Here is a 15,056-nt window from a genome sequence, read left to right as displayed (position 1 = left end):
CACCTCTTGTGCACACCTGTAGCACAAGAGAGGTTGCTGGTACAAAGTTTTAGAACATGCATGTAAGACCTATGCAAAGGTATAAGTACAAAAAGAGCACTCAGTCTGTAGACTAAGGCTGGACACACACTACAGTGTTTGCAGCTAACTATCGGGCCAATCAAATGATAAACGACTGCTCGGCCTGATATCGAATTAGTGGGCATGCTGCGGCGATGAACCATCATTGTTCCAAAACACGTTGTATCGTTTCATTTGCCTTTTAAACCGGACTAAAAATGTAATTTAAGGATGGAACAATGTTGTTCCAATTCTGCAGTGTGCGTGCACTCAGGACCGGCAGTGTACATAGACCTCTATGGAGTGTGCAGAGTCACAATCTTTTCAGCCGATGGTTATGGCAGATGAAGAGCACAGTTCTCCAGGTAAATATTGTAAAACGTGTATAGTGTGTGCATACGGGTCGGCATGCTGATCAGGACTTTTATTTTTTTCAGTCGTTGGTAAAATCGTTAAAGGTGTTGCAGTGGGAGAACTTTTCTGCAGTGTATACCCAGCTTTACATTAATAAAGTCATCTGCAGTAAGGCGATCCTTATTCTTCTAAATTCAAATTCTACATTACAATATTAGAATTGTTTTAATCTAAATTATAGATATGCCTCCATCAGTGAATTCATACACACAGACAGTTACGTCCTGCACCAAAAGACCACAAACTACATAAAACCTAGACAAGCAGATGCAAAGACAATGGTTCTAACCAAGCCTGTGACCACAACATGCTCTGGGCCACGCTCAGTATACTAATGAAGAAAGGATATATCATTAGTGTGATTCTGCTGCTGGCTGAGGAGGAAAACTGCTTATTTCAGCAAGATCCCACAATCAGCTGCCAGTGAAGCCACATTGAGCACTTTCACTCTCTACAGCACCTTGTAGTAGATGGGAGCTGTAATAGGAAGGTAGGATCAAAGAAAAAGTTGAGCAGGTCATAAAGTAAGAGTATCGGCAGCCAGTGGAGTGGTGAGATAAATGGAGGAGGTAGATAGCAATATGTGGAGAGGGACTGCATTGGAAGTGTGGCTGTGATTTGGGAGATTGATATTATTGGACTTTAGGGGCAGCATTTTTTTTATATTGTTGTTTGGATGGATTATAGAATTTTAGCTTGAAGCCTGGGTTGCATGTTTGATTTATCGACAATAATTAATGGACATGGCCCTGACCTGTAGGGTAAATTATAGTGTGACGGTTCAATGTACCCATTATTTTCAACCCGGTGTGGTTGTTTAAAGTTCTGGAAATTCCAGTATTCTAAAAACAGAACACTGTCATTCGATGCAGTCAGCTGAAAACCATCAGACTATAATCCATCTCACATTTGGCACACACAGCATAACCTCACTTTCACCTCATACTGCTGTAAACTGTGAAGCTAATTTCTGCCATTCTTCACCTTTCCCATCCTGTACATCAGGTTTTGCCCCCCAGCCAAACAAACTTGTTGCTTCAGTAGGTTTTGCTATATATAGGAGAGTTTGAGAAACATAGGGGCAAACTCATTCTAATAAATGTGCTAAGATCCTCCATTGTAGCTCTCTCATGCCATAAAGTATTAATATTGTTTATGTGTATGGGCCACAGATTTCATAGCACCTATCATAGTCGTACAGACAGTGGTCAAGGTGGAACTTTAGAAGTGGCGGTATGGAAACTGTAAGTGAATGGAATTTAATAGTTTTACAATGAGGACAGCAGCAGGAGAAGCAACAATATGGCATACCAACGAATACCAGCCCATTTCGACCGCAGATATAACATACATAAAAACCGTAAACATGACAACATGGGTACAGAGCAGAATAATAAAAACATGGATGAAACTAACAGAAAAAACAGCAAAGCATACAGAAACCATTTGGCATAAGACATGACCTGGACAAACTATACATAAATGCACATGGGAGATGGGTACTTACCTTCCACCACAATCCAGATATAGTCTGACACTGCCTTCAATCCATTATACTCTGCCTCACACCAGTATATTCCAGCATCAGGACGCTCCACATTTTTCAAGCTGAAGATACAGTTGTATAAACTGGTTATTTGTGCTCTTGAGTTAGTGCATAAATAACACTATACCATGTAACAGTACTGTTCTTTACAGGAGCAAAAAAGTAGGTTTCCACTTTATATTACTAGAGCATCCCTTGTCTTATATTACAACTTAGGTGGGGATCCCTTCCCTAGGACGCTGACCACTCACTATCTAGCAGCGTCTCAGCACTCACATATAGCCGGAATTCCAGGCGACCACCTTTCTCTACAGCAGGGGAAAGCCATTGATCTTAATGAAAGTTGGCTTTAGATTGGATGATTGTCTACTTTCATAAACAGCACAGTGTTGGATCTCCCGTAAAGTGAAAGGTGGTGAAATTGAACATGGATCCTGTTGCTCAGCATTTAGGACACCCTGACTTTTCAGAAAACACATAATCTGAGACACCTGGGTAGTCATAGAGCCACAATGGCTGCTAAGTCTATCAGGAATCTGGAACGGTTTAGTTATTAATAAACTTAAACTCTAAGCAAATAGGATTCCTGCAATTAACAGTTTGCTTATCCGGCACCCTGGCTAGCGAATACTTAAAAGAGCCTGTTTATGTGCCTAACTTATTCTATTCAAATTCTACCAAGGGGCTCAAGGAACCTAAATGTGAGACACAAGAGATTAACTGACCGTGAGCTCTAGTCTACATTGGAGATTATTAAACACCATTATTCATACAGAATGTATTTATACAATCCCAATTTAGTCTTGCATGGATATGAAATACTGCTTAAACCTATATGGTACAGTTCCACCTCCGATATATTTTTATCTGTTCTGAGAATACCAAAGACCTTGTGCATGCCATTTGGCACAGCTTCATATTTATCTTGGTACGGGTAAACGAGTGTCTATATATGGAAATGTTGGTGCAGTCTGCTTATGCCTGTTAATAATACACAGGCCATGATTTGTAGAGCCAGCCTGGACCAGATACAGCACCTGAGGAAGCTGATCCAATGATCTTCATCCTCTGGAATGTACATCTGGTCAGCACTCTGTAATGGAACGCCATCCTTCATCCACTGGATTTCTGGCTCCTGTATGCCCAGTAAACTGCAGTTCAGCTTGGCTTCATGACCTTGAGACACTGTCAGGTTGTACCCGTGACCTGTAAACCGCAGTCCAGTAGCCCTTCCTATATCAACGACAAGAAATAGATAGAATACAAGTCAAGTTGGCTCAATGACCAGTCTTTCAATGCACTTTCATTAATTATCTTAAATATTACAAATTCACCTTAAAAAAAAATATTGGTTGGTTTTTCGCCAGTCATTGCACAGTGTATGTGACTTCACAAAAGAATTGTTCTGAACAATTAAGCTCTGATCAGATTTAAACCACCAAGGCACTAAGGGGTATATTTACTAAACTGTGAGTTTGAAAAGTGGAGATGTTGCCTATAGCAACCAGATTCTAGCTGTCATTTTATAGAATGTACTAAATAAATGATAGCTAGAATCTGATTGGTTGCTATAGGCAACATCTCCACTTTTTCAAACCCACAGTTTAGTAAATATACCCATAAGAATTGTAGATCTCCTTGGAGGCCCCAATTCGGCTCTACTGAGCATTCACTTGCATGGAACTGGAAGCCTGGACAGAGTAAACCTGGCAAAGGCTCTTTCACCACCTTTTCTTATCCAATCAAATGGTTAACGCTGGAGAAATTATAGATTTTTCCAGCATTAACCTAATTGCTGGCTCTTATCGCTATCCCCATAGACCTCTACGGGGAAGGCAGCATTAGGTAATTAATCAAGCTGCTAAAAGCAACACCTTCTCAGGATGATGCTACCGATGTATTTCAAAACAAATCCAGTTGAAGCTTCTCCCAGGAGAAAGCACTATGCACATAGTAGTTTCTCCATTCGCTGGCAGTGCTAGGCTGCTGGTGAACAGAAAACAAGTCTTTGTTGAGGAGTGGTTCGATGCTGGGACTAACAGAACAGCCCTGGTACACTAAAGCACATCTGCGATTTGCAGTGGTACGCACTGATTGCTACCGCGCTGGGCTCATAAAGAGACCTCTATATCTGGTTAGTTAACAACAACAGCAAACCCAGAAGTGGAAGGTGCACATGTCTGGTCAACTTTATATTGTTCTCTGGTCACTTGGTCTGGATCTGTGCAATGAGAGCTTTCAGATTCAGACATTCTGTTCTGGGCACCATAAAACTAACCACATACAGCACACTGAACAATTTAATTGTACACATTTAGCCAAATTAATCGTTTTACATCAAATCGGTGATTAATTTAGCAACACACAGATCCAGTCTGCCCTAGCTCTGTAGCCAAATGCAAGTTATCCTCCATTATCAGCCATGTTAAGCAATGAAGGGATCTTCAATAGAATTAAAAACAGAAAAAACCTGTGTAGAAAGGGAAAAAAGTTCCCAATAAATCAAATATTACATTATTATTATTAATATTTATTTATAAGGCGCCACAAGGCATCCGCAGCGCCGTACAGAGACAAACAAAATTACAATACAATGGGAGACAGCACAGTACAGTAAACACAGCAACTCAGTAAGCTCAATGCACAGCTAGAGAGGGCGGGGAAGGGGGAGGGAGGATCCGCAAACGACGGGGCCCAAAAAGGAGGGCGCAGAAGACAGGGAGACCCCCAGGGGGTTGGAGGGAGCGAGAGTGGACGTGGGGTGGAGGACCCTCGAGGAGGAGGGCTAAGTAGCTGGAGAGCAGAGTTAGAAGTGGTGGAAACAGGAGATTATTATAATAGTTTATTATTATAAATTATTATAATAGTCCTCTAAAACTTGGCATACTGAACCCTTTATTAAGCGAGCTTTTATTATATTTCAGAAAGTATTTTAAAAAAACATACAAATCAGAAAAAGAGAGAATGCAAGTCCTATCAGTGAACATTTGCATGTTAATCTGTTTCTAACAGTCTTCCCCGCTCTCTGTTCTCTAGAAGATTGTCATTACTGGGGAAGTAGGTGGTGGGATACAGAGGATTCCGTTAGTCACTGTATATTTTTGGCCCATCACATCTGTCAAAGCCTTTTGCAAGCAACAATAATGATGTCACTCACACAAATTAAGAGCAAAAGCCAGAGAGACGTCACTAAGACAAACTGGGGAGAAAGGAAATAAAAACAAGCTGAGCGCATTCACAAGTATTAGGACATCAGATTTATTAAGCTATAAACCATACAGAAACTGCATGTTTAGACATAATTTAGTATCATAGTGATTTAGCAAAAGCCGAACATAGGAGATATCATAAATATCTCCTGCATTAGGCTAAGTATCGCATTAAACCATAATCAACACAGTTCTCAATGGGAACTGCAGTTTGGACCAATTTAAAAGCTTGGCTTTTCGGAGCTTGACTCAGATGGCTAACACTATATGAAGATGGAGTTAGCCATTCTGCCTGATCAGGAAAGCAGTGCAGGAGAAGGATCCTTGGAGCATACTCCTGCAGGCTTCGTGCTCTCCTCTCCTACTACTAATACTGAAAATGATCATTAAAGATTCCAGGTCAGATCCTGGAATTCTTAGTATAGTATTTTTAATGAATGGATGCGGTACATCATCCTTTATCATTTTGATAGAGGATGAAAATTAACAGGTGTGGAGGGGGGGGGGGGGGGATATAGCAATTAATAATAGGCTCCTTAATATTCTTAAATATGCATAAAGTAGAATAATAAAATGTATGAGAGGTGCTGGTTCACATTATATAAGAGAGACACATTTTCTGTTGATTTCCATAGCTACTAGTTTGGCTAACCTTGTATATCTTCCAATGCGCTCATTGGCTACAAGTTTAGCTAACCTTGTATATCTTCTAATGCGCTCATTGGCTACAGGTTTAGCTAGCCATGTATATCTTCCAATGCGCTCATTGGCTACAGGATTAGCTAGCCTTGTATATCTTCCAATGCACTCATTGGCTACAGGTTTAGCTAGCCTTGTATATCTTCCAATGCGCTCATTGGCTACAGGTTTAGCTAACCTTGTATATCTTCCAATGCGCTCATTGGCTACAAGTTTAGCTAACCTTGTATATCTTCTAATGCGCTCAATGGCTACAGGTTTAGCTAGCCATGTATATCTTCCAATGCGCTCATTGGCTACAGGATTAGCTAGCCTCGTATATCTTCCAATGCACTCATTGGCTACAGGTTTAGCTAGCCTTGTATATCTTCCAATGCGCTCATTGGCTACAGGTTTAGTTAGCCTTGTATATCTTCCAATGCACTCATTGGCTACAGGTTTAGCTAGCCTTGTATATCTTCCAATGCGCTCATTGGCTACAGGTTTAGCTAGCCTTGTATATCTTCCAATGCGCTCATTGGCTACAGGTTTAGCTAGCATTGTATATCTTCCAATGCGCTCATTGGCTACAGGTTTAGTTAGCCTTGTATATCTTCCAATGCGCTCATTGGCTACAGGTTTAGCTAGCCTTGTATATCTTCCAATGCGCTCATTGGCTACAGGTTTAGCTAGCATTGTATATCTTCCAATGCGCTCATTGGCTACAGGTTTAGTTAGCCTTGTATATCTTCCAATGCGCTCATTGGCTACAGGTTTAGCTAGCCATGTGAACTTCTAATGCTCTGACACTACTTTCTTTAAAGAAGCTAAAATTTGGACATTGCGAAAACATAGGCAACCACACCTCAGTGAAACAAACCTTAGACGTATTCTTACACAAGACAAACCAGTTTATGTGCAGTAATTTACTGCAGATCAGTTGAGTCATTCAATACAGACCACCACATCCAAAATACACATGGTTGTCTGGTTCTATTACAATTAGTTAAAATGTTGTTGCATGCTTGCAATTGTTTGCATGAAGCCATGCAGCTGCCTCTGCACTAGTTACAACACGCAGCATGTGCATTTGATATGTGGCCATTATTTAAATTCCTGACCCGGCAACCACATGCAGGGAGCATCCATTTTTCTTGCAACCCTTAAGTCAAATCTACAAGATACCGCAATACTGTTGATCAATGTCTACAATGAAAACTGTAAAAAGGAGTTTATATTTAGTGGGCAGGAAAAAAAAATTGCAGCATAGAGTCTGCCTGAGGAAGATCGATTACGCTGTCACCAGTTATTTATACACACGTTCTGATCAAAGAGCGGCGTCTGAATTTTGTATTGTAAAATACTTAGTCCTCAGTACTCCCTAACAAAGTGCTGTCTCATTATTTTATCTACAAAGCAGAATAATAAAACTAAAAGCTTTATTAAATGGCCCTGCAACATTGTGGAGGACAATACACTTCTGTGCACACTGCCAAGTTCCCTCCGGCTTTCCTGCTCCTATTTCTTCCCTGGTCATTATCAGTCTTTCAGTCCAGCGCACTTTAAAGACTCAGGGGCTATTTATGAAAAATCTTGTTGTTGCAATGATGCACTCTCACTGCAATCCTCTCCACATATTGCTAATACTAAAGCAATCAGAGGTGGAACACGTCAATGCCATTCCCACCCCCCAATTTATGCTATTGTCCAGCCTTCCTCCTCTAAGAGCAGCTCAAATGCATTAAAGGGGTGACCCAGGATAACCGAAACCCCCATTACTTCTGGGGTCTGCAACAACAGCACCCCCTGCAGTGGTGGTAGTTCCACCACTGGCAGGGATACCTGATAAATAGGCTCCCCCATGCATAAGACTGTGTTTTCTCCCTTTGTTAAACAGATCCGGTCTGTGTATTCTGTTAGATGAACAGGACGCCTTCTCACTGAACTATAATTCAAAGAACAGATAGGGCTTACTTTTTCCTGACCCATAAACAGTAAAACACATGAGCAGTCTGTGGATGCAGATGGGCCCGAATTTAAACTTGTGACCTTCTAAGTCAGTTTTTTTTTTGAGGCAACATAAAACTCCCCATGGCCGTAGTTCTCTATGAAACCAACAACCACTACATACCATGCATGGTTGCCCGCTTATAATATGAAAAAATACTTTTTAAGTATTCAAAATAAAAAAAAACACACAAAAACAATACTGTGCAGAGAGGGGAAATTACCGCCGCTTCACCGCTGCCTCCCTAGGGCCTGGGACTAACAAATCTAAGCTTTGGTGCGTAGAGCTTGCATTTTTAGCAACTGTTCTAGGTTAAGATTTGTCCCTGTATATGTCCCTATTTTTCAATACTGACCAACTTTACAGTACAATTTCTCTGATTATATTTAAGATATTGTGTTGTATAGAAAATTATCACGATCCATTCTCTTCCATGGTCATTATAAGTTGAACTGGAGCATTTCAAAATACACTATAAGCAAGTTTAATGCCCCAAGATCTGTAGGAAAGACCGGCATATGATATGCTTAGATGTGATTTAAATGGATATACTTGTCGACATGATGAACTAATTGAAATTGCAAAATATCACCGGATGCAGGAATTTTCAGGGGATGTTTTGTTTAATATTGCCAGCGTTCTTATTTCAGATAATTAAAGTATACATTATCATCATTATTTATTTATATAGCGCCACTAATTCTGCAGCGCTGTACAGAGAACTCATTCACATCAGTCCCTGCCCCACTGGGGCTTACAGTCTAAATTCCCTAATAAACAAACATACACAGACAGAGAGACTAGGGTCAATTTGATAGCAGCAAATTAACCTACCAGTATGTTTTTGGAATATGGGAGGAACACTCGCAAACACAGGGAGAACAGACAAACTCCACACAGGTCGGGAATTGAACTCATGACCCCAGTGCTGTGAGGCAGAAGTGCTAACCACTTAGCCACTGTTATTTAAGCAAATAAACCCACCCAGAGGGGGTAATATCTGCCAATTTGGTGTTTTTAAAATACATTTGCCCTAAAAGAGTGGAACCCCATAATATGCTCATCTGACTTGTCAAAACATTATTGTATTTGGTCTGGAGAATCTGGTCATCTGACCTGTCAGACCATTTGAATACATTGTAGATCAAGACCAATTGTTCCGCCTGCCTACAAAAAAAACACAAGATCTGTCTGCTCTGACCTTTAGCATGTGTGACCTGATTGGCCAAAGATCTGGTTGCTCATCAATGTTTGTTTATTTGCATGGCATCACACTGTGCATTACTTAATTATCATGAGCAAAAAATGCAATGAGAGAAAACATTAGGACTCTGCCAAGTAACACTACTTTCACATTATTTAGAAATAATTAAAAAAGCCACAAAAAAAACCCCAAAAACACGAACAACGCTATGGGCCCGAGTCATTAAGGAAAGAAAGGCAAAAAAAAAAAAAAAAAGAAGTAAATGTTCTCTGGGACAAACCATGTTACAATGCAAGGGGTGCAAATTAGTTTATTATTTTGCACATAAGTTAAATACTGGCTGTTTTTTTCATGTGGCACACATACTTGATAGCTTTAATTTTACAATGAAATTTAAAATTGATCTAGGACATGCTGTATCCCAACTACCAATCTGTCCGCACACTTTTAAATTTTTTACTTATTCCAATGCAACATGGTTTTGCCCAGGTGCAAAGTTACTCCTTTTTTATGCATTGCTTTCCTTAATGACTCAGACCCTATATGTATAGGATTTCTTTTCCCTCCAACACAAGGACAATCCAGAATACATGGACCTTTCAGCGTCCCCAGTTTAATGAGCCTATTACTATTCAGAGAGTAGTCACAAACATTGACTACATCTGGTTACCATATTAAGCTCTTTTTATAATGAGGCAAATCCTCTCACTTTTATCTAATTGACATATTTAACACCTAAGATGCTCTCTTTCTGCAGCATTCATTTGCCGAAGTGCTACTTTACATCTTACTATGTAATTACACTTCTGAATATGTTTCCTGTTTTATAATCGCTGCTCAAGTGACTGGAAACCTATAAAGGCACACTGGCAATAAAAGTATATAGTCATTTTTTCATAGCATATACTCACAATAGTAGACTGGGGACATTTCCAATTCTTTCAAAAGATTGTGGGGTTTTTTTAAGCACAGGTAATACCAAAAAAATGATGCCGCACAAACGTATGCATGTTTGCATTTTTTGGAGACATTTTTTCCCCTAGCTTTCTTTGCTGTCCTTTCTCATGAATTGGAGGAAAAAATGAGAACAAGAAAAAAAAAAAACCACAAACAAATGCAGAGGAAGAGGGATAAAAAAATAAAAAAAAAAGTAATAAAAGTGTGTGAAAGAGCAGAAAAGCGTCCCCACATACACACAAACAATGCAGCACATGACATTATATTATGATATAATATAATATATAGCAGATATGCTCAATGTGCAGTCTTGCTTTAAATCCCTGCCAGGAGCACTAATAAACAATTTAACGAGAAGGGCATTGGTCAAAGGCAGGGGTCATTTTTAAGCATAATATATTATAATTTTGGCAGTGTGCCCCAACTTATGACTATAAAACAGTGAATTCATAAAAACAGTGATTCTATGGCCCCTATTTATGTACCACCACATTTTATGCACAATTGAATTCAATCCTCATCACAAAAATAAGGATTGATTTAAAATGCATGTTTATTAAAAATCTTCAACGGGAACAGCAGTCAAAAAAAACTGCTGCTCCTGCAAAGTACAAAACTTACCTATGTCACTCCCTCTTCTCTTCAGATGATGACTCCACAGCCTCCTTCAAACTCTGTGTGCCCATGCGCTGACGGAAAACCTTGGGCATGCGCACAGACATCCTTGGACAGTACTTAAAGAAAGACAAGCAACATGTGACAGTGAGGGATCATATTACATACAAAATTTCTCCCTGGGAGATCGAGGGCAGAAGTCATGTGACAGGGGATAGGAGGGGCGGGGTTACGTTGTTGTGTCACTATAGCCCCGCCCCACTATAAAATGCCGAAATTCATGGCATGGAATAGCGCCGGCGGGGCTTAATGACACAATTAAGCCCCGTCATTCAATGCCGTGAATTTTGGCGAAAACGGGAGGTTTGCCTTCCCTTCCGGGAAGACTCTCTGAACTTCGGGAGCCTCCCGGGAATGCCTAGAGAGTAGGCAAGTATGCATATGATCCCACCACACATGCGCCGTAGAGCTCTGCTCTTCAGAGCAGAGCTGACCATAGCTGAAAACTAATACATACAGCGTACATTAACAAGAACAAGTTCCCGAAAATTCAAGATTTTCGGAAACATTTGCGGTATATGGCAGTCCCCATAGACATTTATGGGAACTGCTCTGGATTTCGAAGAAAAATACAAAGCAGCAGAGCAATGCACGGTTAATAAATGTGCACAGTACTTAAATGTGTGTTGGTCACTCCAAAAAAACGGCTGTTTTCGGGGGATTTTCATGAACAGAAGCAATAATAAATAGGTCCCTATATCTCGTACATTTAGGCTTTTGAATAAAATATACACTCAGTAAAGCAAACGTATTATAATATGCTGTCACTGTTATGTGCATTCAATATTCCAAGTGATTTAAAGCAGTTATATGACACTTCGTTGTATTTCTTGGTCCTTAACTGGTGGAATACTCAAAGGACATGCAGTCTGTTAGAAGTTCTTTAGATATGTAAAGCTAAAATTAATACTTAATACAAGGGATAATTTAACCTGTTCTAAGATGACCATCTGAAGATCTGGATTTAAAATTCCCTTTACTCTCTGTACATGGTCTAAATAATTTGTACTGCAATATGTTCTAAACAAAATATAAAAGTGTATGTTGAGTTTACATTTCCTTCATGTTCTTTTCAGATGTTTGTAGAATCACACTTATATAAATGGAAAATGTTAGAGATCCTTTCATTAAAATCCAAAATGCGATTAAAGAGCAAGCTCATTTATTATTACCTCCTGTATGCACATTATCATCATCAGTTCACCCCAATCCCATGATCGTTAAATAATAATACGTGATCAGTTTCACAATGCAGACACCGACTCAATATCTGTTCCAATCAAGATCAGTTCTACCCCATTCATACTGCGCCAAAAACCCTGGTTTTTGCCGGGGCAAGCCCAGACGACCTGGGTCGAGGTGCAATATGAATGGTGTCAGGTCTAATGCTGGGTCGCCTGCACTATGAATGGGGAGACCCGGATTTTTCAAACTGAGTCTCACCAAACACAATTATAAAGTTGAAAAAAAAAAAAAAAGAAAAAAAGAAGAGGAGCCAATCAGAGCTCCTCTTGTGATGTTGCCATAGAGACCCAGGCAGACTCTACCCAGGAATTTCTCTCCGTGGGAGCCTCTGTCCCCCGGCAATATCCCGGGTTCATATACCCGGGATATTGCCGAGGCGGCAGTATGAAAGCGGTATTAGACACAAGGGACCACAACAGATTTGTAAACAAAGTAAGCCATCTCCAAATTGATGGCCTTCCATGCTGCATATGTTTGTGTACCGGAAGGGATAGAGGAAGTGGACATAAAATGAGATGCATTGTTGCAAATCCATCTCTCAATCAATGCTCTCATATCATTTATAAGCTGTGACGAGAATATTAATGGTGTGCTACTTAAAATATCTTGGAGGTTTTTTTAGTAAAAAATAGATAACAAAGTAAAATATTTTGGTAATAAATAATTTACCACAAATACGGTAATTTACAGTTCATATAACCTATAAATTGTAGTTTTATTACACAAATATTTTAATTATGTCATTTGTTATACCAGCTGTGGCTAGCCTTGAATCGTGTTTTCTCTGACAGCGCTTATTACTTCTATTGACATATTTTAAAGAAACTGCAGCAAAATACTTAAAGAAAAATTAACTAATTTTTTCAGGGGAAAGTCCCCAAACCAAGAACGGACAACCTAAAGGCACTTCAGTTGTTGCTGGATTACACCTCCATGGGAGATATATCAGCGGGGACACAAAAGCTGAAGGTTGCTATACTATGACTTTTAAACTTACGCATGACTCATAACCAAGAGGGGATTAATATACTCCAGGCTATCCCGTAAGAGGCAAATGTCTTTGTTACAATGACAAATCAGTTTCTCAGCTCTGCTCTTCATGGAGGCTTATAGTTCATATTTTTCATGTCTCCCATCAGGAGCATAGGTGAATTAATTAGGTAGTGACTGGCTCCACATCCACTAGTGCTGCTATTTAACACACACACACACACACATATACATATATACACTGAACACACTTGAACAGAGATGTTCAATCAGACCTCTTGCCGGAGGCGTTTAATATCAAGCACCTAGCCATTGTCACAAATCGGGATCTTAGCCGCACTTACCTCATCCGCCGCTGTCATATCACGGCTACCTGGGTCCCTTCTGGTCATCTGCAGCATTCCCGTTCTCCACACCTTCATTTGTAAACAAACACATACTGTCTGTCCTGCTGCATGGGCGCGGCCATCTTGGATGCAGTCAGGTGATCATTCCAAACCAACCAGATTCAGAAGCTGTGATCACATGAACTGATCAGCCAATAGTTGTTTGGGACATCCTATTTAAACCTGCTGCTGTGATCTGTTCATTGCCAGAACAACACACTTCTCTCCAGAGGATAGTTCTTGGCTCCAGTGTTCCTGTCTGCATTCCTAAGTGCAGTGTTCCTGACTGCATTACAAGTGCAGTGTTCCTGACTGCATTACAAGTGCAGTGTTCCTGACTGCATTACAAGTGCAGTGTTCCTGACTGCATTACAAGTGCAGTGTTCCTGTCTACATTTCCAGACTGCTAATTCCCCTGCTATATTCTACAATCAGCACGAACATGAGCAAGAAGTTCATCCAGGCTGCTAAGTTCTGTTTCACTCCTGCTCCAGCTAGTCCCAAGGGTCCCGAATCGGATCAAGAAATTCAGACGACCGTGACAGTTTGTTCTGGCCTAATGGATCCGCTAGGGGAACATACCCCGAGGGAGGACTCTGTCCAAATATTAGCTGAACGCATTGAGAGACAAGAAACTAACCAGGGGCAAATTTTGAGATTGCTGCAGGATGTTTCTACACGTATGGATACCTTGCAGTTATTCCGCAGTCAACCATCCCATACTCCGCCTGAGCCAGTAATACCTGCTACACTACTTACTTCATCCAGACTCCATCTTCCCACGCCAGCTAAATACAATGGCGATCCGAAGAATTGCCGCGGGTTTCTCAACCAGTGTAGTATACACTTTGAATTACAACCCGGAAATTTCCCCACTGCACGTACCAAAACTGCTTATATTGTTTCGCTACTATCAGGGCAAGCTCTGGCATGGGCATCACCGCTCTGGGAAAAATCTGACCCAATTTTATTTGACATTGATAGCTTCCTGTCAACCTTCCGCAGAATATTCGACGAGCCTGGAAGAACAACGTCAGCCGCTTTAGATATTCTGCGCCTTCGGCAAGGGCAGCAGTCTGTGGGCCAATATGCCGTTCAATTTCAAACACTTTCCTCTGAACTATCTTGGAATAACGATGCTCTTGTTGCGGTTTTCTGGCAGGGCCTGTCTGACCACATTAAGGATGTATTAGCGTCTCGGGACTTACCTACAACGCTAGACCAATTGATTACCACCTGCAATCGGGTTGATCTTCGGTTCAGAGAAAGAGCTCTAGAAAAGAGGAAGCTGAAACACCCCAAGTTCCACCCTATTCAACGGGTCCGTGTACCGTCTCCTTTCCCTGAAGGACCCATGCAATTAGGCAAAGCACGTCTTTTACCCACCGAGCGAGAACGGCGAGTTAGAGAGAAACTTTGCTTATACTGTGCCAGTTCCGGACATCTGTTACATCATTGTCCTCGTAAGCCGGGTAAACACAACCTCCTAGCTGACGATGAGGAAGTGAGCCTAGGAGTGGCTCTTCGCTCCCCACAAGGCAAGGACTGTATTATCCCAGTCACTCTGAAACACGCTCAAGGCTCCCAATACATTTCAGCCCTGCTGGATTCTGGAGCAGCTGGGAATTTCATGTCTGCCAGATTAGCTGCTGAACTAGCCATTCCACTAGAGAAAATTCCAGTG

At 40.8% G+C, this 15,056-nt stretch overlaps 1 protein-coding gene across 1 annotated transcript in view; it reads right to left on the bottom strand.

Annotated features, from left to right (window-relative positions):
• TYRO3 (TYRO3 protein tyrosine kinase) overlaps window positions 1-15,056 on the bottom strand; it is a 155,206-nt gene that overhangs the window by 113,656 nt on the left and 26,494 nt on the right. Inside the window, exons 2-3 of the mRNA XM_075192721.1 lie at window positions 3,058-3,253; window positions 1,982-2,082 (exon numbers count right to left, since the gene is read on the bottom strand). Coding sequence (XP_075048822.1) covers window positions 1,982-2,082; window positions 3,058-3,253 — 297 coding nt within the window. The remainder of the gene's footprint in view (window positions 1-1,981; window positions 2,083-3,057; window positions 3,254-15,056) is intronic.

This window comes from Mixophyes fleayi, chromosome 12, assembly GCF_038048845.1.
Source record: "Mixophyes fleayi isolate aMixFle1 chromosome 12, aMixFle1.hap1, whole genome shotgun sequence".
Classification (NCBI taxonomy): Eukaryota; Metazoa; Chordata; class Amphibia; order Anura; family Limnodynastidae; genus Mixophyes; species Mixophyes fleayi.
Note: the sequence above shows the minus strand (reverse complement) of the source record. Positions and strands in the feature narration are given on the sequence as shown.